Source organism: Nelusetta ayraudi, unplaced genomic scaffold (assembly GCF_046127955.1).
Source record: "Nelusetta ayraudi isolate G7.1 ecotype Tasmania unplaced genomic scaffold, CSIRO-AGI_Nayr_v1 ptg000071l, whole genome shotgun sequence".
Taxonomy (NCBI): domain Eukaryota; kingdom Metazoa; phylum Chordata; class Actinopteri; order Tetraodontiformes; family Monacanthidae; genus Nelusetta; species Nelusetta ayraudi.
Genome location: NW_027466121.1, coordinates 2,103,782 through 2,131,154, shown reverse-complemented (window position 1 = coordinate 2,131,154; position 27,373 = coordinate 2,103,782). Strand labels below are relative to the sequence as shown.

Here is a 27,373-nt window from a genome sequence, read left to right as displayed (position 1 = left end):
GAAGACCACTGACTAATCACCTCTAATCAATCACCACTGTGTCACAGCCGTGATGAGCCCCAGCCAAAACAATACTTGTTGGTATGTGGAGTCAGCAGCACCCAGCAATTAGGACAGTGATATCACATCAACAAAGCGCGCGTGTGTGCGTGTGTATGTGTGTTTCCCCTCGTTGGGCCTTCAGGTGATTGATTCTAATGTATGCCGTTGTCATGGTTGCAAGGACACTTGAGGGGAAAAGGCAGAAGACGAGGACGTCGGACAAAGACGATGAAGACGAGATGAGAGGAATTCTCTACGACCTGTTTATTTAATTTATTTTTTGTCCGTTCGTTTTTCAAGCCAAGGGACAGTGAAAAATCCAGTGTTACAGTACGAGTGGATTCGTGAGGGCAGCCGTTCATTTCCAAGAGACATTTCCTCCTTTGTCTCTTTTCGACTTCCTCTCTTCCTCGTCGTCCCTTCAGTCATCCCCTTTCCCTGCTTTAATTCATCTGTCTTCAATTATTAACTTCATAAAAAGCTGCATCTGCCCGTTCATTAATAATTGAGCCTTAAATGGGGTGTCCCGCGTGTGTGTGTGCGCGCGTGTGTGTGTATCTGTGTGTGTGTCTGTGTGTGTGTGTGTGTGTCTGTGTCTGTGTCTGTGTGTGTGTGCGCGCGCACGGGGGCATGACTAGAAGCATAAGACCCATTCCCCTGTGTGTGAATCCGAGTTGGAAAAGAAAACGTCACCTGTCTCTACAGCAGCCCACTTGTCTCCCTCCAGTTCGTTTCCCTGTCTTCTTCTTCTTCTTAGGGGGGGGACCCCGAACCCATGAGACCCCCTGAAATCCTCAGAGCAAAATTTTAAGGGGTCTTATATTTTTAAGACTCCCTTAATAAAGCTAAAACTACTATATATCATTGTAACAAATTGTCACTAAAATGCCTTTAAGATTCTGTGTAATAATTACAATTTTTATTTATTTTTATTTTTTTGCCAATCGGAGCCAACTGGTCCTGTCTATAACAATCGGGGATTCCCCCATGTATTGACATGTATTTCACACACTGCCCCTGTCCCCGTCTTCTAATGACTTTACATCAAACCTTTCAATGCACATTTTTTACATAATGATTGATGAACAACACACAGTAGCATTAACAGTACAGTGTGTAAAATTTGTCTAGAGGTATAGAAAGCTTAATATTCTTCCTATAAATGTGTTTTTATTAAGTGTACAATAGCTGTAGTTTGGTTTTCTTACCCATTTAATGGTTCTTTTATGTACAGCATGGGTCTTGCACATATTTACAATTCACTTTTCATGACATTTTCGTCGCGTCCCCCCTCCCACCCCACCTGTTGCTACGTACATTTACACTTCCGCCTGATTTCCATCAGTGATTTTGGTGTCAGATATTCCGTCGTGAATCATATCTAATTACTGGACATTTGTTCAGAAATGTCAGAGAGGATTAGACAGAAAGGACGAGTTTGAGCAGTGGAGTAAAGTGAACAAAATGTTCACACAGGGTGATGCAGGATGAAGAGCGTGTATGTACACAGTAGACCACAGAAAGGCTAAGGACATTACACACGGTGATTCAAATGGACGGGGGGGATAACAGAGTTTTTGCGCGTATGGATGTGGGAACATTGGCCCCAATGTGTCTAGACTTTTAATAGAAAGCTTGTTGGAGTTTTTTCGGGCCTTATGATCAATCTCATTAGCGTCCTCCCCTCTAGCCTTTCTCACTCTCTCCCTGAAATTGTCATGTTGTCCTTTTTCTCTTTACCCTCATTCGCAGCCCAGCTTTCTCTTCTCATGTCTCCACTTTTGCTCTCGGGATTGTTAACAATGGCAGAATGTGATGCACTTATGAGACTCGGCAAAAGTTTGTTTTTCACAGACTTGCGCTGCTTTTTCAAATTTCAGATCTGGTGTAGTGCGAGTGGGTTATTTCAATCCATCCTAGAAGCAACTCACGAGTTCATAATGCGGCTGAAAATTTTCATCCACATTTTTGGTTTTAGTTTGTTTGTTTATATCCCTCACAAGTTTCTCCATATATATTTCATTTTATGTCACTTCTGAACTCATTTCATATCGTTGTTAGATTGATTTTACATATTTGTTGAGCTGTTGCAGCCTTTTTTTTTCATTGGTATTTCAGGAATTGTAACGGGTGTATTATCGGAATCATGTCTGGAGTGAAAAAGCAGTATTTTAATGATGGACTGTATGGTTGTAATGATTCTGAAGAACAGCATGCATTGGCAGTAATAAGAATGGTTTGGATTTGTATTCTGCTTTTCTTGGCACTCTAAGCTCTCACTGAAACCATCATTCATTGACACCACAACCCAACTGGCGGTGGTTGGCTACATCTGTAGCCACACAATGGGAGCATTTCAATATCACCTGTGTCAGCTTTCAGCTTTGTTGATCTTAAGCTGCTGCTAGCTCCTTTGAAAAGCAACTGATCTCATATCCAAAGAGTCACAATGTGGAGGGGTGTGTGTGCATGTTAGTCATTGCATTTCTACAACATTCGTATTATTTTCTCTACCCACCTCAGTGCTGAGTCAAGATAAAAGACCATGTCTGGGTGGTGGTGAAGTTAAATGCCCCGTTTTTTGGAATTTCCAGATTTTATCAATAAATTTTGTGGTTAAAAAAAAACAAAAAAAACGTTGCTCCATCTGTGACTACACCATGGAACCTTGTGATTGGCTAGCCACGCACACCGCCAGTACTAGCTAGTAGGAAAGATGACTATCAGCTCTCACGCAGTGACCTCGCCCACGAATCAGCCTGACTTTTGACGTAGAAAGTTGAGCAAAATCCGAACAGCTCGTTTCACTGCAGTGACACGAAAAAAGCCATCCCAAGTTGTCATTTTACGTACTTTGTGTGTTAGTTAGCTCGCTAGTAAAGCTAAAAGACAAGTTAAAGAGCTGGAAAAGGTTACTTTCTTAGAATAGGGCCACACTAAATTACCAAAAATCAGTAAATCCGTGGCTGTGATTTGTACTTCAGCAGCATTTTTCATAAAATACTGATCATACTGCTACACAAAGACCTTATATGTTTTGGAAGATAAGGAGCACACTGTATGCTGCCTTGATGCAGTTGAGGGCACACAAGAATCAGACCTGCAGGATAGGCAGAGAAGCTCATGTCTGATGAATTTGTCTTCTGTTCTCATGGTGTTCCTGTGAGTTGAGAGCTCCAGTGACTTCTGTATGAGTTCCATCATGCATACTGCAATACGCCTCAGCACATCCCTTCTTTGTGTGTGTGTGTGTGTGTGTGTGTGTGTGTGTGTGTGTGTGTGTGTGTTGTGTGTGTGTGTGTGTGTGTGTGTGTGTGTGTGTGTGTGTGTGTGTGTGCGGTAAATGTGTATGCGTGTTTGTGGAGGGAGGGTCTTCACTATTCTTATGCCTCCGTGAAGAGAGGAGGAGGTTTGAATAGAACGCAGAAATGAGGTGGGCCAAGTGAACAGAAGGAGCGGATAGAACTAGAAAAAATGTGTGTGTGCATGCTGTGTGTGTGTGTGCGCTGCTTTCTTGTCTTGTGCTGCAGAAAGTTCTGCCCAGGAGCTTCTTCCATGAACAGACACACACTGGTCTGTTCTGTCGTCGTTGTAGAGGGATGGGGACAGATGGCAGAGACGCCATGAATGCTTGTTTCAGAGTAATAATCATCACCATCATCTCCATGAGTAACTAACTGCCCAGTGTTTCAGCAAATGAGTGCTATGTGACGTGACAGAGGGCACCAGCACCCTTCAAATGACCACACAACAGTCCCAGAGATTTAAAAAAAAAAAAAAAAGTCTCCTGAGATGCGGGCCAAGCTTTGCACGACTAAAAAACAACTTCACATGATGCTTGATGATGCTTTTATGTAAAGGTTGAGTGTGTAATATTTGGAAAATTTGAGAAGAAACAGCGACATCAGGTGGTAACACTTTAGATTGCGGCGCTAACCCTCTCACCTTCCCTTCTCCCAAGCTTGCCAGTAAACTACAGCCTGCGCACCCAAACCTGGATAGCTTGTCCACCTTCTCCTCCATAGGTTTTTTTGAGGATGCGAGCATTCACCCTAAATAGGTACAACCAACTTACTTTAAATTGTACTGTGAGTATACATGTATTTATGGGCAGTATATTAAGCTGTTCCCAGTATTTAAAAAAATCGTAAATCAGGCTAAATATTACGCACTGGACATTTTTAAGTCTTTTTTTTTTTTTCCACTGTTGTCTCGGATCAACAAAAAAATACCTTTAAAAAAACGAAATACGACATGTCAGATGACGCATACAGTTTAAAAAGCCTGTGTCCACCGACGGATGATTCATCAAAACAAACATCCGGTGTGGTCAAACACCTTCTCACTGCGCTCTTTGTCAGCGTGGACGGCCTCTCACACATCGCTTGGCAGCATCGCATTCTGACCGCACAGGAACTGCTCGTACTCTCTGTTTAGTGTCCTGTGTGGACGCGGACTGCTCAGGATGTGGTAACTGCTTCACAGGGTCGGCACTTCCTTTTACACAGAAACACACACGCTACACACATGTTCACAAACTGTAGAAGCGGCCGTTCACATTTTGGTTAAAGTCATAAAATATGAGGTAGATCTTAGTTTTTTCGGTTCTTTCTTCTTTTTTTTTTCCCACCAACTACGTCCCTATTCTTTCTTCTTTCTCTCTCTCCCTCTCTCTCCTCCCTCACTGCCATTCTGTTTTTCTATAAGCCCCATATTCAGTCTCCAGGATACCGTGCAGTTACCGTAGCAACCCGTTCAACCAGCCATCACTTTGGAGCGCGCAGCTACGTGGTCACATGACCACCTGTTTTCACAGGATTGGATGGTGGGTTTGGGACATGTCTGTTGACACACCATTGGTCAGAACAGGAGGCCTCAAGTCTCTTTCTCTCTTTCTCTCTCACTCTCCTCCTTTTTATCCCCTTTTCTCTTCGGTGTTCAGCCCTTTTTTTCTCCCCCGAACCTCCTCCACCTCACAGTTCCCTCTCCCCCGTCCTCGCCTCTCCAGCCAACACTGGGATTGTGTTACAGCGGCAGAGTGGATTCCCATTCGATACTTCCTCTTTGATTGACTGTGTGTCTGGCAAACGCAAGATTTGCATATGGATCGGAGTGGGGAGCGTTAGCTTTCAGCTTCAGCTGCTTCGGATTAGAAACACTTGCAGCAATTTCGGGAGGGAACAATCTTAATGCTCCTCCGTGCTCCTAAACAATATTTTCAATACTTGTTTCAGAGCTTCGGCCCTGTTTGGCGACATTCACAGCTCCTTTCAGCCTCTGGATTTATTTCTTTTTTCTTTTTTTTGGTATATTTTGTGAACTGCTTAAGACACAGGAGCCTATTATGCAAAACTTATGAAACAAAGCCATTCTGCTTTTGAAACTCCCAGTCCAACAACAATCTTATGATACTTTTTTTGATACTTTTTTGGTCATGATGTTCATGACCTGCAGGTGCAGATGAACTGAGTTACTGTAGAGAAGGGAGATTTTTCTGAATTTATTTTCTTCGTGTTTCCATGTTGCGAATTTTTCTTTAAATACTTTGTCTGGTATGACCTCTGACAATAATGATTGCTTTCTGCATATGTTCTTGTCTCCTTAATGTGACTGACTCCATTCAAGCAAAACACCTAAATAAACGTATCAAAGTCCTTGATAGGTACATTTTATAAATTCTGTTTATAAAAAAAAAACTTGAAACAACGTGGGTGTAGCAGTGGAGTCAGAATTTAAAATTTTGTTCATGTCCATTACCCTAAGTGTTCCAAGTGCTCTCGACCACTGAGCAACAAGGCCTGCTGGGAGATATCATTGTTAATCAGGAAGTCGTGAAAAGCTCCTAAGTGAACCACCTTAATGACATTGGTGACGTACCCTCAGTTTTCTCCATGTACCACTGAGTGAGTTGGCGATGTTGCTCCTTGACTAACTTAACCAAACTTTATATTTATGGAAGGACGACACGTGAGTTCAGGCAGCGCTATGACAACCGCGTCCTGGCTTTTGCTTGTGAAGCATTTTTCTGTGATTTGTTCAGTTTTCTGCGCTCCTGTAAGTTGTGTCAGGAAGGAACAGCATACACGTCTGTTCCATTGAAAAAAACAAAAAAAAACCTGGCACATCCACACACTGTTATATCAGATATAAGAACAATAATAAGACGATGAATATGTTAGGAGCATTACTTATTCATGGTAGCAGCAGCAGCAGCGCAGCTCAAGACAAATGGCCGTTTGACAACAGCGGACGTCACTCTAGTCTTGCGTAAAAGCCTGTTGTGCAACGAGCGAGTGGCTCTGGAGCATTTCGAACAGTTTAACCAGGAAACGATGGCCTCGCCAGGTTTATTTAACTGTTACAAAGAAAAGAATAGGCAAAAAAAGAAAATAGGCGACAGTTCCACAAAGGTACACCGCTGCCCCTGCTGCGTCGGGGCCCAGCGGGTTAGTAATTCGCCGACTGACTGTTTGCACTGGCTTCATACCACGTAGCGCCTTCATCCGTCTTCATTACGCAATTCGCTGTGAGAGCGCAGTAGAGACGCTACATGTCACTGTCTGGTCAGCGGCGACGCTGCCTGGTTGTAAGTGGCCATGCGAGGAGAGATCATCCGTGTCCTTCCTTTTTAAATGTCCTTTGGTGGAGTGCGGCCATGGATATCAAACGACAGTGCGAGGGTTTTGCCATGGTGGCGGATACGGATGACGACAGGGAAGCAAACGCTCGGGTAAAAGGGCACATGTCTATAATGTGTATAATTAGCCTGCTAAACTACCAGGCTCTAAACATGGGTGCTGCTCTCCCGCACTTGTTTTTCTTTCCCTCGCCGAACAGCCCTCGCTCTGTCCGTCACGCTCGCAGGCACGCGAGCGCTAGTCATTTTTAGTGATCACTACTCAACTATTGTTGTGCTCGGCTTGAACTTGTTAATGCTAAATTTAACACACTCGGTGTCAGTGTGGTGTGTGCGCATAGACGAGGAGTGGCGCCGAGGTTTGGAAAGTGGTGACAGCCTGCTGCTTGATCTAAGTATAGATGAAGTGTGGGAGAAAGAGACAGTGAATGACAGAGAAGCATATTGAACAAGAGATTGACACCTGGGTGAGAGAGCCGGGGAGAGCTGTGATCACGGAGGGGGCCAGTGATACAGGAGGGGGGAAAGTTGGAGCGGAATGGAACGGAAATTGCGAGGCGTGCGCAAGAAAGCAGTAGACAGGAAGGAGAATGTGTGGTGGTCAATACATACGGCAATGAGGCTGGAGAAAATCATTAACTAATTATTAATTGAAAGGCTCGGTGTGTAAAATGTGTCAATATTTGTTGGCAGAAGTTGGGCTTCATGCTCTCCCATAAATATGTTTGTGAATATAAGTGTAAAATTGCTTTAAAATAAGAGTCCTCTAAGGTGGGGCGTGACAGAGAAAGTTTGAGGACCACTGCTCTAATGCCATGCAAGTCTATGGGGTCAAAAGTCAGCTTTGTGGGACCACTTGCAGTAATAATAGTTCAGAAATATCAGAAGATGCGCTTTCATTAAATTTTTTCGCAAAATGAAAGCAATATATTTCTGCGATTTGCTGGTGTTTCCATTAAATGGTGTGAAGGGCACAAGCCGTAATTCTCATAAAATCTCGCCCCGTGAGAATTACGTTTGCTTTTGTTTGTTTACATTTGTTTTCTGTCAAGAATGGTTGTTATATTTTTTCTCTTTGATTACTTCCTCTGTCCAAACATAACGCACCATTTTCACTTGAAGTGAACTGGTCACGTGACGACGTACGTCCGATGACTCGTAAATGCGAAAAGCGTTTTTCTATGACACTTTCGCGATGTACCTCTATATCGATACGTCTGAAAAACCACCTCATGAGAGCGTAAAAACCTTTTAGCGATATTTGAGAGGTTTTTTTTGTTTTTTTTCGGAATTTAGGTGCTTCCATTACCAGTTTTTTATCGCGATATTTAGCAATTCTTGGGGTAAATGGAAACGCAGTTTGAGAGAGGTAGACAGGAAGGATTGCAATATGCCGACTGAACTTAAGCAATGATTAACACTAGAGTTGCGTGATGTTACAATGTATTGAAAGCTGAGATGGCGATATGGTTTGAATGAATGCAAAAAAAAACATAATAACACAGAGCTGTGTCATTCACCTGCATGTGCTTAACGCCACTACTTACAAGCGTCCACCCCCCCCGCCAGGGGCGGGCGGTTACAAGGCCATAAAATGTTGTCAATTTGCCAAATTGTCCAGTATACTGTCACAAACCGCATGAAAGGAATGATACACGGATGCAACTTATTGCAATGCGAGCAGTTCTCTGCAGTGTGGACAGAAGATTGATCATGCTGATAGTGGCGAGATCAGCATCTTTCAGTGTATTGCCCAGTTGATAAGTGATGCTTCAGGACATCCTTCAAGTCAATATGACGGTTAATAAATATCAAAAATATCAAGAATGCATTTGCGCTCCTATCAAAGTGTAATATTGAAAAAACGAAGGTGCCGGCCTTTGACAGTGAGGAATGAAGCCATGTTAATTTCACATTTAAGCTTTGAAATAGTAAAAGCAGTTAAATTGTCAACGGTATCATAAAAGATGAGGGCAATACATGAAGGTAACGATTGAGGATTCGCGCTTAGGAATACAAGCGACGAATCCCACCAACAGAAACAAGGAAAGCAAAGTGTGCGACAGAGTAAGAACAGAGCAAGAAATCTTTGAAGTACGCAGATAACAGGTGCAGTACAAGGAGACAAAGAGCAGAGCAAAACGGCACCAGGTGAGATCGGACTAATGCTTGTATACTGCAACTGAACCTGAGTTGTTGGTTACAACCGCTTCCTGGACACACTCGACTTTTTTAATTTTTTTTTATAAAGCTCACAGCAGGTGGAGCAAGTTGTGTCCTGCAGCTCTGCACAAATAAAACCGGAACAGAAAGGCTTTGCATACTTAATGTTAGGTAACAGGCTCATGTTTGCTCTCATGTTTGTATGCAAAGTTGTGCATCTTCCCCCAGCGCACTGGGCCTGTTTCTCCTCTCTCTCTCTCTCTCTCTCTCTCTCTCCCTCTCTCTCTATCTCTATCTCTCTCCCTCTCTCTCTCTATCGGGGTCGAGGCAGGGATGAAGGAATTGATTATCATCTATTTTTTTTTTTTTAGGTTTCTTTTTGCATTTTAGATTTTTTTTTTGCCCACTACTTTCCACCCGCCAGCTGCTGTTGACCAAAGTGCGTTCCACCGACCCGCCCCGTATAACAGCATGCGGCGCGCGCATCGTATCCGCTGTCTCCCCTGTGCTGTGCGTGGGTGCACGCCGTCACGGGCGTGGCGAGCAGGAAGCCCTGCGAGGGCGGCAACGGAAGCGCCGCTGGAACGAGATTCCTGCTGCATACAGACATAAACACACACACACACACACACACACACACACACAGACCTGTGCGGATGTGTTTGTTAGCGCTCAGCCGGGGCCGTCCACGGGAGGGCCGAACAACACTTTAATATTTCATCATTCCCACCATTCAGCAAAGCACCAGAGGGAGAAGGGAGGAGACGACGAGGGAGGTCGAACGCAGCTCATCGGCACCGCGGAAAGTGATTCGAATTATTTTGGAAAGAAGAGGAGAAGAGAGGGAGGGGAGGGAGGATGGAGGGTGGGATGAGGCCGATGCAGGGGAAAGAGGAGGAGGAGGAGGAGGGTGTGACAGAATGAGGGGAAGGGTAAAGGGAGAGAAAATCAGAGATTGCGTTCCTGGGAAAATGAGGATGGTCACCATGGCAACTGCAGCCAAAAGTCACATGACGCAGAGGAGCGAGTGCGAAATAAAAAAAAGGGGAGGGAGGGAGGGAAGGAGAGCGAGCAGGGCGTGCCGGCAGACGGCAGAGGAGGGGAGGAGTGAAAATAGAATGGGAGACGGTGAAATAATCATGAGGGAGGTGCGGGGAGGGAAGGAAAGGAGAAGAGAGGAGGGAAGAAAGACAGTTTGAAGCAACGTCGCTGAGTGCGGAGGGAGAAATGGAGGCAGAGCTGGTTTGGAGGGTTGGGAAAGATGCTTGAGAGAGATAACGGAGCTCCCAAAATAGCAAAAAAAAAAAAGGGGGGGGGGGCGGGGCGGGAAAACAATAAGCGCCGGCGAGATAGAGAGAGAGAGAGAGAGAGCGAGAACAGATTGTTGATGGCAAACACCAGCAACGATATATTTTTGTTCTCCCTTCCCTCCATTAGATCCGACGGCTGACGCCCACCGTGGCGACGGCACAGACACGCACACGACGCGTCTCGGCTCACAATTTAATCAGCCTCCGTCCCCGTTGTTTGTGATGTGGCATTTTCATCGACCGCCACTTCGTCATAACGATCAGGGTTTGTTTTTTTGGTTTTGTTGTTTTAACTACGTGGCCCGGAAACGTGTGATTAATTGTGGCCCTCGCTGGCTGACAACAGGTGCTTTCAGCAGAAAATCTTTGAAGTGAAGTGAAGTTTTCCTGGGCTGTGCAGCATGATGCGTTGTCTCTTACTTTGGGGTTGAGATGCTTTGATTTCGTGTCATGCAGCTGAAATGTGCATCATTTCATCATCAAGACAGTTGACTTTTTTTTTTTTTTTCACTTAACTGCATCAACAATGCATACAATATAGGAAATAAAAATTTCAACTAAACTCGTCTCGGATGGGGGTTTTAGGTTTCTACACATTCCCCATTATTATTAATAATAATAATAATGATAATAATAATGTCACAAAAAATGCTCTTTAACAAAGGTCAGATCAAAAGTCAATGATTTTGGTGGAATTTCGATTGCAGTTGAGTGACAGCTAATGTTGTTTTTCTATATAACAATGCCTACAACCTCTATATTATGGTGATGAGTACATCCGCAACTCAGGCAAAATAGATATTGGACAAGAAGATAAGAATGCCTTTAATGATCCCACATTGGGGAAATTTGTACAGTTCAAGCAGCATATACAGTGCAAAAAGAAGATATCTATCTGATCTACATCAGATCCCACCTAGCACTACATCCTAGCTACTTTGATCAACACAATCTGTTTACTTTTCTCCTCACACCCACAATGTTACCTGCTGCAGCCACGGTAGCCATGTGACGGTGCACCGCGGATGTGTCACTGACACGCAGTACACCAACCAAAAACTGTGACAGAGGTTGCACGTGACGGTTGTCAAATGTTTAATTGCCTCACTAACACACACAATTAGTGTTTTTACAGTTTACTGCTTGTTTGCAAAATTTGGCAGACCAAGTCGTTCTGCTGATTTGAAATCAATTTGACTCGCTTTACCTTGTGCCAAAACACATTCTTTTCTTTTTTTTTCACACTGCAGATGACCCCAAATTACTCAAGCTTATAATAAAATAATGTTCCCTCAGCAGTTCATGCCAAAAAATGAATGCTACTTGTAAATGTTTGCACACCAGTGGGTTTGCATGGAAGGCTGGCTGTGGCTCCTTTAGCTGTTTTAGGGGGTTGGGCCAATTGACTCTATATATGTTGAGACTCTGTTGTGCCTTTTTCTGTGCATTAAAGTCATCTGGCTTCTGTCAGCCTCCTGCAGCAACTCAATTTATATCATGTGATGCAAAGGAAACGTCTGGATTATTTGAATGGGGCCAGCACACTGTAAAAGCACTTCATGTCTGCTGAGCAAACGTGTCCTTTTGGTTTTTATATCCACCTGGAAAGCAAGTTGCAGCAAATCTGATTCACAAAATGTAACCTAATCAGTGTTTTTCGCAGTTTACTCCCAACACTTGAGTCAGTTTAAAATCTGGATGTTTTTATTTTTGTATATTCGAAAGATGCTATATATTCTGAGCTTTGGAACTGTTAGATATTAAAATACGCTCTGGCTAGTTGGGTTTAGTTTCAGTCAGAATTAGGGATGTTAACAATTAATCGATTATCGATTAATTGTCGATTAAGAATGTAGTCGAGTAAATTAAATACATTTTTTTACACTGGGTTTGTTTTTGTTGTTTTTTTTTGTTAAATGGCATGGTGTATACTTGTATAACTAGATCAAGTTATTTTCAAACAACTTTTTTTTTTCTTCTTCTTCTTTTTTTTAAAAGAAAAGTTGAAATGTGACCCATTAGAAGTCAACTTAAAGTCAGAGGATAAATCTTTAGGCACATTGGACCCTCAACATTATATGAGGGTTAAATAATGTGTTCATTAAACGTTTTTCATTGTGAAATTTAGGTTCTCAGAAAAAACGGTGCTTATCAATTAATCGTGAATGGAAGGATAAGGTCAATCAACTAACGATTGATGAACGAATCGATAATTTGCATCCCGAGTCAGAATGCAAAAAGCAAGAGTAAGAAGTGCTGGAGTGAACACAAACAGAAGTTTCAAAGCAGCAACAGATACTGTATATTTAGGGATATTTGACAACATCATGCATTACCGCATATGCGCTGTGTCTGTGTTGGAGCAGACGTCATGCTAATTGGCACTGCAGGTACTCAAGAGTCTCAAAGCTCTGCAGTTCTCCTGTGCTTTTTGAAAAAAAAAAAAAAAAAAAAACACCCCTCTTATCTTTTCATCATCTAAACAGCATGCAAAATAACTGTCATTACTCCCTCCTCCGTTCCCCCCAGCAAAACAGTGTGGCATTTAAGCAGCGTTCAGACCTTTCAGTCAATGGAAAAGGGTTTCTGAAATCTGTGAGACCGGTTGAGAAAAAAAAAAGCAGCGGGTCGTTTATTTTTAGATGGCGCTCTTTGATGGGCGGATTGAGATACTCGGTGGAGGTATTTGAGCGGAAAACAAAGCGCGGTCCCGGAGAGGTCGTTGCTATGATGATGCCTTTGAGTAGAGGTGGAAAAAAACAGGCAAAATCTGCAGGTGTCGCAGGCTTTAAATGATTTTCTGTTTTTTTTGTTTTTTTTTTATTGTTGTTTATTTATTACCAGCTGCCTGTTTCTCCCAGCAGACTCTTTTTTTTTCAGATCATGCTGCAGCTCTGACTCTATATTTAGTTATGGTCTGGTCTGGTTTAATGGTAACCTCTCAGGAATTGATTTAAGATAATGACAGGCTGCCGATGGGTATACAATGCAGAGCTTCGCGTCTTAAGAAGTGGGGCTGCGGCGGGAAGGTCGACATAAAAAAAAAAAAAATCATACTTAGAAAGTTTTGTTCCTTTGTTTTCCCCCTCGAGACCGAGAGTTTTTTCTAAGCGTTGCATTGTCGAAAAACTTGAACGTTGAATTAAATTTTTTGAAGAATTTGTGTTGAAATGTAGCAAAAACCGACATCAGAAAATCTGTGTTGTCCCGGGTCAAACATTCATTCATTCATTCATTCATTCATTCATTCATCTTCTATACCCGCTTATTCCTATTCAGGGTCACGGGGGTCTGCTGGAGCCTATCCCAGCTGTCTTAGGGCAAAGGCAGGGTGACACCCTGGACAAGTCGCCAGTTCATCGCAGGCCCACCGGGTCAAACAATGACCAAAGAATTAAGATGTGTAACATAGCACATCGGACACACACAGGAACAAAAAAAGAAACGTATTGCGTTTTGGTTAGTGTGTCATCCAAAGCAATGTTTCTACACACAGTATACATGCATATTGAAATATTGTTTTTTAAAAAAAGGCATCTTTTTTATATCTAACCATTTTTACATGAGGGGGAACTTCCAAATCTTCAAATAAATGACCTGCTTTTTTAATTTATAACAGGATTCAAGCAATGCAGTAGTGCAGCTGAGTGTGGATTAATTGTGAATGAAAGAGTGTGTATCTCAGCACTACCATTATCATTAATAACGTGTGTTTAGTATATATACGTTTATAAGGCTTCATACAGCTGATTTACGATATTTACTAATTTGCGCTAGCCGACGATTAAATGGGCAGATGAATGGGAGCGTTATCTCATCGTGTGCGTGCTGAGGGAGTGCTGGCAGGCTGTCACATCAGGCGATTGGCTTGAGTCCAGAGAGACAAGATATAAACGATTCTACAGCATTTGTAAGATAACAAAATCACATTGGTGCAACTTGCACTTGCAGATACAGTATGTTTCTACTAGCTTTGCATGGCAGGGAAAGTAAGAGAACCCAACACTGCTCTGTACCACTTCACTGTTTGTATTCAGATCAGAGCCATCACTGAACTTCGACTTTAGTCTTTTGGAATGTTGGGAGACGCACAACCTTCATCCGTCTCAATGGAAAAACTCGTTACACTGCAGTTGCTGTAAAAATAGTTGTTTTTCGCGTTTGTTCTCTAGGTAGACCAAAAAGAAAGACAACATAACGCCGAGCACTTGTTTACAAAGATAAACATGAGGCCAGGGTACGTTCATTTTTTCTTTTTCTTTTCTTTTTTTTTTTTTAATTATCACAGCCTGCGCACGCTTTGACGACAAGACTTAGCAATGACCTGACACAACAGGAGACGGTGAAGACTGAGTCATTGTAAAAAAGCGAGGAGCAGATCAGGAGAGATGGACACAGACGGAATGTAATGAGAGAAGGGGTTGCCGATAAACAAGGGCGGACATGGAGAACAGTGATAAGAGGGTAACAGGAGGGTGGGGAGCGAAAATAGTTTCCCGGCGAGGAAAGGAGAGAGACAAAAGGACAAGGAGAGAGGCAGGTTAGAATCTGCAGGAAGAAAATGAGAGCGACAACAGTAACAAAACCCCCAGAAGAGGCGAAATGGACACTAAAAATGATGGAAGGAGGGACTAATTTAAAAAAGAGACAATGAAGGGACACCTGGATAGTGTCGGTTGGGGACAACAGTGGTTCGATGCAGAGACAGAATGAGGCAAAGAGCAAATCAGGAAGAATGAAATACCACTTGAAAACATATTAACAACCTTTTTGTATCCTGCACCAAGACAAACAGTTTGCATCCCTCTGAACAGATGCCATCATGTCAAGGCAATTGTTACTGTGTATTTGGGTTAATGAGTTTTGAGTTTTGTGATGCAAATAATACGAGTTAGCATGTTATTCACGTTATAGTGTCATTGCCAACAGAGGGTTCATATAAATGCATTGCATTACAGGAGGGTAAACACATTAGAGGTAATTGCAACAGAAGTCCTAGTCTGCAAAACATAAACTAAGTTAAAAAAAAAAAAAAAAAAAACATTTGAAGTGCACAGAGTGAATTAGAAAGAAAAGAAACAACAATACCGTTCACAGTTGATCACGTCAAAGGCTGTGCCTTTTACATTTGAGTAGCTAAGTTAGTTTTTTTTTCAGCTTCAGAGTTGCATACTAGCAAAACAACATTATCATAGAGCATCATTGTAAAATCATAGTTGCCTAATGTGGGAGCTTTGTGGCTTTTAGAGTCAAATCCTTCAGCAAATGAAGCGATTTCAAGCTTCACTGCTTGCACGTTTTCTGTTTTTATTGATCCCTGATTATGTGGCAAGCTCTTGAAATTCATAAAGACGGGCAAACTCAAACAAATCATTCAGGGGCTGAAATTCCAGCCTGCGTGCTGTGCCATCAAATACGCGCCGCGCCGCTTCGCCTGCTCGCCAAGTATACGGAATGCAGATATCTTTCCAGGTGCCGTGTTGCATGTTTGGTTTGAGCCCTGCCAAAGTGTGTGCCTTTTTTTTTTTATTACCCCCAGTTTTGCTGACGCTAGCTCTTTGCCTCAGGAAACTTTTCCACCTGAAGGCTGAAATTATATCTTTGTGCAAAATATAGATTCAGTGGTTTATGTGTAACGCTTACGTAACATGGTGGAAATGTTGGTAATTTTAGCTTGGTGATTTTAGCAACGCTGTATTCTTGGTATTCTTGGTTTTACACACAAGGTTTCAGTGTTTAAGTCATTGTAGGCTCTTAATATATAAAAAAAAAAATACAAAAAATAAACCACCACTCGCTGCAAAAACCTTTATTTTTTAAAATAGTGCATTTGGTGAATGGAGAACAGGAAGTGGACAAAAAGAAGAAAAGGGGGCAGGGATTAGAGAGTAGGGGGTGACGGAGTTGGACTCTCAGTAGTCTAGGATAACGTATAACGTCCAATTAAATTCACATTGCACTCTGGGAATGTGTATTTTTCTCTTCAAACTGTCGAGAAGTCTCTAGTCAATAGTCAATGTCAAGGCATTCTGGACTGTAAAAACAGTTCATGCTTTTTTTCTTTCTGATAAAAAGCCACTGTAATCAATCAATCAGTTGAAATGCATAGAGTAGCCACCGTTGCTTGAAGATAAATATAGGAGTTGAAAACCAACTGAAAAAAAGGGGCTCCTATGCAGAAATTCAAAAGAGAACTCAGATTATCTGCAAATCACCGTCCATTACTGTTCAATGCTGCATGTGCGCATGTCTTCAATCGAGAGTTCACCTCCATCAGGAGCCGCGCAGGAGGTTATTAGTGCAAAGGCCAGTGGCAGGTTATTACTGTGGCCAACAATGGTCATGTAGGAGGTGAGAGATTGGAAAATAAATCTATAAGAGCAGCGGGGAAAGAGAAGAGGGAGGGGCAGAGTGTTGCTGTCAGCCACTTCCTGCCTTCTTTACACACGGGGAAATACAACAAAAGGAGTCGACATTGAATTACTTTATCTGAGCGTTGCAATTATCTAGCGAGACCCAATCCATCAATGTTCACTTGGAAACCGTCACAGGCGACGTACAGTTTCTGGGAGGAAATAATTATCGGAATTGAACTGAAGCTGGCAGCTCACCTCCTGTCAGGTCCCACAAGCTGATCATCTGCAGGAGCAGAGAAGATTCCAGATAACTTGTAAAGAAAAGCCTCACACCACTCTGCACTTTATCATTGGGAGGAGCGTTGAGCAGAAGGTTGTCATGACTCTCGGATATTTAACGATGGCTTCTGTCTTCAACTTGTGTCTCTCATTTTGCATTGAAGTAAACATTCCCTTTTTTCCAGAATTTCTTTTTTTTGTTGTTGGTTTTGTGCTCAGCAGAGATTTTTCCGATTGTGCACAGTTGCTCGCGGAACTCATCATTTGTAGAATAAAACCGCAAACCTGTTTTTGATTCTGACTCTCACCTCCCTCCCTCTGTGTCTTCTCCAGGCGGACGCTAAGATGGTTTGCGACGTGGTCAGCCGCATGGAGGACACGGAGCCTTACTCTGCCGAGCTGCTCTCCGCCATGATGCGCCTGTGGTCCGACTCCGGCATCCAGGAGTGTTTCAGTCGCGCCCGAGAGTACCAGCTCAACGACTCAGCGCAGTAGTACGTATCGTGCAGTTCACCCTCTACTGCTTTTCTTTTGCTTCCGGCTGTTCCATCGAGGGTCGGTCACCTGCCTCCATTTAACTCTGTCCTCTCTGCAGAGGTGGCATAGGTATTCACATTCTGTACTAAAGTAGAAGTACAGACACTTGTGTGAAAAAGTACTGATTAGACTCCTTTACTTCAGCAAAAGTGCAGCTTCTGAAAAGTTTTTTTGCCATTAATGCAACTCTACATTCAGTGATTGTTTTGCAAAAATGAAAAGGTTGTGACAGGATAGTCTGGACTGAACTGACCAGAGACATTTCTTACAGCTTCGGTACTCTCGATACTACAGTTACAGTATATAACCAAGCTGTAATCATTAATAGTTATGAGCAGTGACCCCATTGTTGGATGTTTACACATTTAACAACAGTCACCAATGTTATTCTCTGTGCTGAAAATATACTGAACAGCGACCCCAAAGCCAAGGGTACTCTATAATAGTCTCCCTCCAAAATATGATCCACTTTTACATTGAGCTGCACAGCAACTCGACCAGTTCAAATGTCTCCACGTCAAGCAACAACTATAATATGAGTGAATGACTTTGAGCAGAATTTGTATTTTTTAAACACTTTTAAACAATGTAACCAATGCAAGAAGTAGAAAGTACAGATATTTGTGTACAAATGACCGCACCACGGTTACTGTGCTCTGTCATTTGTTGTAGACGCTAGCGCTAGAACTCATTCAGAGGTCAAATCAGCTGCATATTAACCAGAGCCGCGTCAAACTTCCCTCTACAGGCCGCAGTGAGTCGCATTGCAAGTGCCGCAGCTTAAAGGCACGACTTGATTGTGCATTAGTTACAATTGGCCCACGTCTCCAAGGCCAGGAAACACACCCTCGCGACGCCTTTGTCATCCTGGGAAATCTATCACGACGCAAAGTCAATGCCCATTACAAGGGCAGCGTCCGATTAATGTGAAAGTGCAGCGGGCTGCGCGAACACAGCGCCGCCGCGTCGTGAGATTCTCCTCAAGCGCCGTGTTTGCGCTTGTAGCCCTCGTTAATTGTGTCCCATACGTTGCGTCTAATGGAGTTACGCGGTGGCACGAAGGGAAATTGGACCCGAATGACAGATGGAGACGTTTATCAGTGTATCAGTTACGTAGCCGCCACTTACTATTGCAGGCGTTGACGGGGGACCTTTTAATAAGACGACGGCGATCAAATGTTCCGCGACAACCCGTTCAAATGCAGGACGTCTTGATTTCTTCAGAACCTCCTAAAGTTAGGAATCATCCATATTTATTTGTTTATTTATGTCTATTGATCGACGTTGAACCTCGAAACTCACCAACGGTTCTGGAGTCAATGCACCTTTTTTGTCTGCAAATGGAAGTTGACTCCACATTCATTTTTTTTCCTTGCGTTTTTGAGAAGGAACAGAGGAGACTTGGACGCGCTTAAGAAGCTGCTCGTATCCATGAGCTGACATCTTTCGACCCGAACGGCGCATTTGCAGACAGATTGTCAATGTTTTCATTCACCCCACGGCTTCTCTTGTATTTACTGTCAACTCTCCCCATCCCAACCTGGAACTGACTCTGCGGCTAGTGACACGTTTCTGCGTTTTTTCCCCCAGCAATATTTTTAAGATTTTTGGTGTTTGATCTACGTCAGAAAGGAAAAGAAAAACCATGATATTCAGGCGCATTAGTGTCTTGCACCGCATCTAAACTCATTCCGAACCTGTTTGGAAAAAGGACAGAGAGAGATTTGAGGATTTGAGTGAGTTTGAAGTTGGGAACTCAGGAAGCAGCAAATATTTTCGTTCAGGTTTCGAACGCCAAATTTTACGGAAACAAACAAAACAAAAACTGCCAGCGCGCGACGGATATCTGCAGCTGCTTTGTATAATCCTGATCGTCAGCCGGTGAAGGGAGGGTCAACCTACTGCAGTCAACATGGACAATCATCCAGTCGCCTCCAATCAAAGCCCGATCAGCTGTGATGGGTGTGTGAGTGGGAACGAGCATGTGTGCGCTTGTGTGTTCCAGAGTGACTGAGCTAAATGTCACATTAAAGATTGATGCACACTTCCCAGTATGATGTGCCCTGTGGAGTTCTGCTGGAGCCAGCCAGTGAGCCGATAGGACAGACGTCACATGATCGAACCTAGCTTTGTGTGTGTGTGTGTGTGTGTGTGTGTGTGTGTGTGTGTGTGTGTGTGTGTGTGTGTACTGTATGTGTGTTTTTTATTTGACAGTCAAAGTAGAGGTACGTCCTTATCGTCCACAGGCCAGTCGCCTCCGTGTTGCCGGGGCTGTGTGTGAAGTGTGCTCGCGGTGTAAAAGCCAGTGTCACTGTGTGTGGGCGCGGGTGCACTCACACATGCGTGTAATGTGTGTTTGTATTCCATAGAAAGCAGAAAAGCTCTCTTCTGCGAGGAGCAAGTAGTGCCCCAAGCCCTTCTCTCTCTCTCTCTCTCTCTCTCTCTCTCTCTTCTCTCTCTCTCTCCCTCTCTCTCTCTCTCTCCCTCTCCTTCCCTCTCTCCCTCTCCCTCTCGCTCTCTGTGTGTACAAGCCCTGCGCGCGCTGACCTATTTACCACAATACACATGCACTATGTTTGTGATGTACATCCTCTGTCTTTGTGACATGATGTTATGCATGCATCAGCAGAAAGTACCCCACTGCGAGACGCCGGGATGTGAGATAAGGAGATTACGTTTTCTGCCACTGCGGTGGCAAATGGTGCCACCAAGTTCGCATGGGTTCATTTCAAAATCAAACTCTGCAGTCATGCAAAAACGACTGACGTCGTTCTCCATCATAAACTTCACATATTGGAGTTACATTTGTTTAAAGAAAGAAATAATAATTTGTATAATAATACTAATAACTGAGAACGAATAAGAGGAGATGGTACTGATACTGTTCTTGTTGTGTACCAGGAAGTTGGTGTATGCAAACTATTGCATCATATGGTTTTGCGGTTTTAGTTGTTTGTTCCCCTCTTCTCCTTCCAGTAGCCAGGTAGCACCTTCCCATGGCGTGAACAGCCTTTATGTAATCGCGCCAACTTGCGTCAAATTCTTAAAGATTGGAAGAAACAGTGACACCAAGTGGTTACAGTGGTGGTTACCCTCTCACCCTCCCTCTCCCGAGCTTGCCAGTGAAATAGAGCAGTCACCCTAATTACGTTACGCACTGTCAGGCAGCCTGGATTGTCCACACTGGCCTTCCTTGGAAATAAGGTGGTGCAAGATGGCAGCTAACTGGGATCAAGACCCTTGATCTGTGTATATTCTTATATATATGATAACCGTTCTATGGGTAGCAATACCAAATTACTTTTAATGTACTGTGAGTATTCATTTCCATTAATGTATTTATGGACATTATACCCAATACCCAAAATATTTACCAATATAAAAATTGGAAATCAGACCAAATGTTACATACTGGACCTTTAATTGAAATGCAACACTATGTATCTATTTTTTTTTTTTTTTTTTTTTTTTTATCTTTATAGCAAATGTATTCAAATTTGCTTGACATTTGAATGAAAATTAGCTATTTTTGCGATATCAAGACGATACTCGTAGCGTGCAGTGTATGTCAGAATGTTAGCGAAAGGTCGAGGCTAGCATTCTGCTCTGACACACGCTGTCAGCTGTCAACGCTCGAGTCGCCTCTGGTGAAGTTTTTTTTCCGAAATAACAGCGATAATTAATCGAGTTAATCGCCGAAAAACGTCACAGCTTCGTTTCAGGAGGAAAGCTGAGCGCCGGGCCCTCCAGGCTGCCCCATTGGCCCACTCTTTGGCTTTTAAAACTCGGGTATATTCCATTATGCATGAGTAGTAAATGAAACTCTTGTGTGCCCTCGCTCCGGGCGCAGGCACACCTTGTGCGCTTGTGTGAGCCACGGGGAAAAAAATCACATTAAAACGTTGATTGGCTTGAGAACACGCCGTGTGCGGTGTCAAAACAATGTTGCGGCAAATAGCGGCCTGTCAGGAAGCACTCTGTCATTTTCTGTGCTGGAAGCACACCCACACACATACACAAACGCACAACTCCTGCTTGTCGGTATCACCTCGTCGGATTTCTACATTATTTTCAATACTGTACCGTACGTGACAGGTTGGGGGGGGGGCCGAAACATATTGTGGGCTTTGCAGTCAACTGACTGACTGAGTGCACCATGAAGAGTGTGTCTGTGTGACGCAAACAAAGGGGCCAGTAACAGGGATGGCCTGCATGTGGCTTTAAAAAAAACCAGGCCACTCAAGGATGCCGTTATTAGCTTGCCCAGGCATGATTTAATGCAATGTACATCGCTGCACTCGCCGCCCTCGGGGGAATAACAGTTCCATACGTGGAGCTGTGTTGGTGTGTGTTTGCAAGTCGTGTCAAATGTGTTTTTCTATGGGGAAGGTGTCTGCAGGCTTAAGTAAGAGGAGCTTTTGTAGGTTTGAAAAGTAACGGTTGGAAAAAGAAAATTATTTTACATTCAAAATTTAACATTGAACATGTGATTCATCGTGAATGCCACTTAACACACCACCACTCTATTAGATGTGTCTGTGTGTGTGTATGTGTGTGTGTGTGTGTGTGTGTGTCTGTCTGTCTGTCTGTCTGTCCGGCTGTCCGGCTGTCCATCTGTCTGTGTTTTTACCATTTTACCAGAAAGATTTAATGAATCACAATTAATTAACCATTTTTACAATCATATAATCATTTGCAAACGTTACAATTAACAATTTTGAAAAATACACCAGTATGTAACATTCTTAATTTCTTTTTAATATCAGCATTCATTAGTAATAACCTTTAATTAAACACGGTCTGTTCTTTTATTACACATTGACATATTTGCATCAAGCATTCTGACTAAAAGAGGTTACCACCTCCAACAACGCCCAACGCCACAAAACTATTTAAAAAAAACATTTTAGCTGAACAAAATGAACTGGTTAGCAGCCATGAATTATGCAAGCAATCCATATTGCCGTGAATGATCCCCATAGAGGTGTTTGTGATATGATGTGGGGGTGGGCAAAAATGTCGTTAGAATGTAAAATCCATAGTATAAATCTTGTAATTAACAGTCTCGGTATAACAAAAACGTGGCTGGGGAAAGACCCAGCGCTCAGAAATGAAGGGCTAATCCTTTCCCACTCATCTTTCTGGAAGTACTGTCATTATCATTATTGATATTATTCAGCATCCATTTCACCTCCCCCCCCCACCAATGAGATGCACATTGTGTGTACATTCCGCCCAATCCCCCATCACTCTTGACTCAGAATACTAATAATGTTTAAACTGTTGTTTGTGTATGAAATGATTAGCATTTCTGAGACCTTCCTCTGCCCCCGCCCCCAGTTTCAGAGGGAGAGCTGTGGGTTTCAGAGTATGACTTTGCAAATGATAATAACCTTCGCTCAGTCCGTATCGTCTCACAGTCACAAAGCTGTTCCTTTATTTGTCAATTTGTTTCACATTCAGTGTTTTATTTGCACTAGTGAGGCGTTATTTTATAAATATATATTACACTTATAGGCCAAACCCAGAAACAGACAAGAGGGTTATCTTCGGTCATTCTTGTGCAGAGATGACATTTTAACCAGGAGGCAGCCATTCAGAAGCCGTGATGGATCTCTGAACTGCGCACTGACATTTATCTGATCCAGTCGTGTACATTATCAAGTATGTCACAAATGTTTCCACTCCCTAACTCTCCTGCTTTCCTCTGCTTTGCGTGTCTCTGTGTGCAGCTATCTAGACAGCCTAGATCGGATCGGTGCGGCGGACTACCAGCCCACAGAGCAGGACATCCTGAGGACCCGGGTGAAGACCACGGGCATCGTCGAGACACACTTTACCTTCAAAAACCTCCACTTCAGGTCAGTCGACAGCCAGGGCTGACACACATCAGCAGAGGGTTTTGGGTCATTTATGAAAATACTGTCCGCATTTTGCTCAACATAGTGGTTACATTTTAGATTGCCGCTTTCCCTTCCCTCCCCTTCCTGAGCTTGCCAGTGAGCTACGATGGCCTTAGCACCCACACCTGGATACCTCGTCCACCATCTTCTTTGTGGGTTTATTTGAGGACGTTATCAGTGTCCCTAATCATGATAAGCGCTGTCAGGCGGGCTGGATTGTCCACACCGGGCTTCCTTAGAAACATGTCAGTGCAAGATGGCAGTTAACTGGAAGCAAGACCCTTGCTTTAAGTATATTCTTTAATATACAGTATATGAGAACCGTTCAAACCGAATTACTTTTATTATACTGTGCTTGCACACTTTTATTATTGTACTTATGGGCAGTAGATTAAGCTTTTACCAATATAAAAATTACAAATTAAGCCACATTTCACACACTGAACCCTGAAGTTCTTAGTTTATTTGGTTAATTATAACTGAGGTTCTTTAAATGTTGTTTAAATCAACATTCTGCCAGAAATGCTCGGAGCACGTGGCCTCTGAACTGTGTCAGAAGACAGAGGAACAAAAGAAGGTTTCACCTTCTCATGTGTGCATTGGACTTGAGTCTCAACTATCTACAACACATTTCCCGACTCTTCTGTGTTTTGATGGAGCAGGGAACTCCAGTCTGTGGTTAATGAAGGAAAGCATCAAACAGGTTCATTGCCTGGCCTTTAAATGAGATCTGACTGAATTAGAGCAAGGCGCCGTGGGACTGCTGACTGCTGGGAGTACAAGCATGTTGGGATTGTAGCTGAAAACTCCTAGAAATTGCTCCTGTTGCCGCCCGCTTTCCAAAAAGGGAGCCTCTGCTGCCTGAGCAGAGACCAGTGGTTCAAAAAGTCAAGAATATCTACCCGTTATGGGCATTTTATTTAATGAAGGAAAACTGAGGATTAAAATACGTTTTGCATCGCTGTTTTGTTATTGTGGGGCAAAAAACGACTGTAATTTGCTCTCTGTACTAAATATAGATCTAAAATGACCATACATCAATATTTTTTCTGAACTGCTATGATAAAGACAGGAGGAAATGGTGGCAGCATATGGAGTAAGTTACAATCAGACTGATGCAGATACAAATGAAGTTCTTGAATCCTGAAAAACATTTACATTCACTCTTTTGAAAGGGTGCAAATTAGTGATCACCGAGGCAAAATACAAGTTTACCAACTTCTTTACATTTTAGATGTGTTGGCCACCAATTACACAAAACCAGTATGTGCTTCTTGTTTTATTCTGAATGGATGCGCCGTCACACGTTTTCCCTTCAAATTTGCAATCCGTGTACATTCAGCGATTCAGATCAACACGTTCCCTCTGTGTTTCGACATGCACAGCTGATGGGCGCTCTCGTCCACGTCTCCTGCCACCGAGTAGGCGGTGTGCTGGGCGTGTTTGGTTGAGAAGCTCTAAATATTGATGGGACCACTAGCTATTACTGGCAGTCGGGCAGTAAGTGGGAGTCCACAGTGTTTTGTTGTGGTGGGTGCGACCCATCGAACTGCCTACCATTATACCTCACATGTAGGACGGAGTTTGTGACGGATTCGGTCTTTTGCTGGCAGGGCGTAGTTGTAGCGTTGTTCCGTTTTCATAAAGGCACAAAAACCATCATTTATGCAATGGAGAGTGTGCAGTCTGAGAGCAGCGCCTCCTCGCTGCCTCCTTCTAAAACCAATTAAACCGTCTTGGAATTTGGCAGGGGCTTGATCGAAGGAAGTGGAAACCCGTGTGTTTTTTTTCTCTGCAGTGATCTGTGATTAATAACATGTCGCTTCATGTGCTTCCAGAAAACCTTTTTGAAAATTATACACATTAGGAATGCCTGACATGGTTTTAGTCTTTTTACAATCAGAGCTATTTTACAAAATGAAAAGAGTGTGCTGAATGGACTCTGTCATCGTAAGCAGGCTCCTCACGTGACCAAGAAGTTGTTTCTGGTGTTACTCACAGCCAGCGCTAGTAGACCTGCAAAGATTAAATAGTTACAAGATTAAAACGGACAGCAACATGTGACGTAGCATCTTTTTTTATCAGATCAGGCACAGGGCCACAGAGCACTAGCTTAGCTCTCTTTTTAAAGTCCATTTTCAAAAGTCTGTTTACAATTCCCTTGACTGCAAACGTGTTCCTGTGTCTGTCAGGCTGTTTGATGTTGGAGGTCAGAGGTCAGAGAGGAAGAAGTGGATCCACTGTTTCGAAGACGTAACGGCCATCATTTTCTGCGTGGCGCTCAGTGGATACGACCAGGTGCTGCATGAGGACGAGACCACGGTAAGACACTTTGCCCGTAGCTCCACCTACCTGAAGCCGCCGTCGTCACTTCAACTGTGCGGCGCACCGCGACTCGTGACCTCGTAGGGTGTAGCACAGGTAACATCATGTCGGGTGGTACGCAGGAGGGACAACGCTGAGGATTTTCTGTTGTTTTTAATGATGGGCTTCACAGCAGCGAGCGTATCAGAAACCTGCCACGGAAAAGTGTGTAAGTTGAATAAAGGATCTAGACATGGAAGGATTTGTTTTTTTGCTTTTTCTTAAAGGTACAGTGTGTAAAATTCTGTCATGTGGTGGTCAGACTTTAAATTACCAAGCTTATTCGCTCGCCCTATCCCTGTCGACCTCTCCTGAGCTTGCCAGTGAACTACGGTGGCCTGTGCACAAAAACCTGGATACCTCGTCCACCTTTTTCTTTGTTGGTTTATGTGAGGATGTGAGCATTCCCCCTAAATATGGCAGCTAACCGGGAACAAGACTCTTGTTCTATGTATATTCTTATATATAAATAAGAACCATTTGGCTTGAAAACCAAATTACTTTTATTGTACCGAGAGTACACACTTATATTGATATATTTACTGCCATTATATTAAGCTTTTACCAATGTAAAAATCGTAAATCTGGCCAAATTTTACACACTGCACTTTTAAAGTAGCTTCTAAAGTAATTAAGGTGTGAACTCCCTTTAATGTTTGTGTTTTCTTCACATTTGAAATATAGCTATTATGAGCAGAGCCTCGCTGTTGCTATTTCCACCTCTGCTGTGAAAACAACATGCAGAATGTTTGCATCCCTCCCTCCTTGTTTGCGACACTCGAGCTCAACTGTGAGGCGTCATAACCGAAAATATGCAAATTGACCAGTAAGATTGGACAACGGCCATTAAAAAAAAATTTGTTTAGCAAAGCAATGTCGGCCGTAGCCAAAACAGAGAAGTACAGTTATATGGGTTGTAGAATTCGTATATGCAAATTGTGTTGACGTAGGAAGAAAAAAAAGAACACAAAACAGTCTGAAGGACGTTTTGTTTCTTGACTTCTTTGTTTTGTTTTACACACACATGACAGTCTTCATTTTGGACCAGAGGCTGTAAATTCTGAGTCACGCACCAGTCTCATGCATTTGTGAGCAACTTGCGATGAGTCATTCACACTTTGCTGAACTGTAATTCACGGACAATCACAAATAACGCCATTGTACGCGTATTTCGACAAAACACAAGAAAAACGCCCGAGCGTCATCAGTCAAACCTGCGGATGACACAAGTGCAGTACCGACGTGAAAAACTGAAATCTCCCTCTCTCATTGGTTTATTCGTATATAAAAACCCAGTGTTGTTGCAGCAGCTCTGCTAAATCCTCAATAAGAAAAAGCACCTGGGCACAGAGAAAACAGGGACACCGATGAATTAGTCCGTTGTTTGAAAGCAGGGGCCGAGTCGCCGAGTCGAGATGGAAACAAATGAGCTGATTTGAATGCGCGGCGCCACCTGCTATTTAGAGGCTCGAGGAATTTCCCTGGAGAATTTCGAAACGGTGAAATTGCTGTCGCCGTCGCGTTTTTTTTTTTTTTTCTTGCATCAGAGGTGTCACGGAGCGCCAGAGGAACGTCGGATAAGGCGAGGAGACGTCCGTCGCGAGACAGCTAGTCACGACGCGGCCGTGTTCTTCCGGCGCCACGTCTGTTTTTTTTTTTGTTTGTTTTCCAAATTGCCTTTTTTTTTTTTTTCGGACACACACCCGCCGCGACGGCTTTCAGTTCTCCCTCGGGAGCCGCCGTAGCCGCTGGCGCCGGCGCGGAATGGAAAATGTCATTGAA

At 43.2% G+C, this 27,373-nt stretch overlaps 1 protein-coding gene across 6 annotated transcripts in view; it reads left to right on the top strand.

Annotated features, from left to right (window-relative positions):
• Nucleotides 1–27,373, top strand: part of gnao1a (guanine nucleotide binding protein (G protein), alpha activating activity polypeptide O, a) — a 78,216-nt gene that overhangs the window by 38,579 nt on the left and 12,264 nt on the right. For all 6 annotated transcript variants that reach the window (XR_012928712.1, XR_012928711.1, XR_012928710.1 and 3 more), the window contains exons 4-6: nucleotides 17,121–17,281; nucleotides 23,057–23,185; nucleotides 25,420–25,549. Coding sequence is in view for 2 of the 6 variants with exons in the window: in XM_076042746.1 (XP_075898861.1) it covers nucleotides 17,121–17,281; nucleotides 23,057–23,185; nucleotides 25,420–25,549 (420 nt within the window). In the remaining 4 variants the exon portion in view is untranslated. The remainder of the gene's footprint in view (nucleotides 1–17,120; nucleotides 17,282–23,056; nucleotides 23,186–25,419; nucleotides 25,550–27,373) is intronic.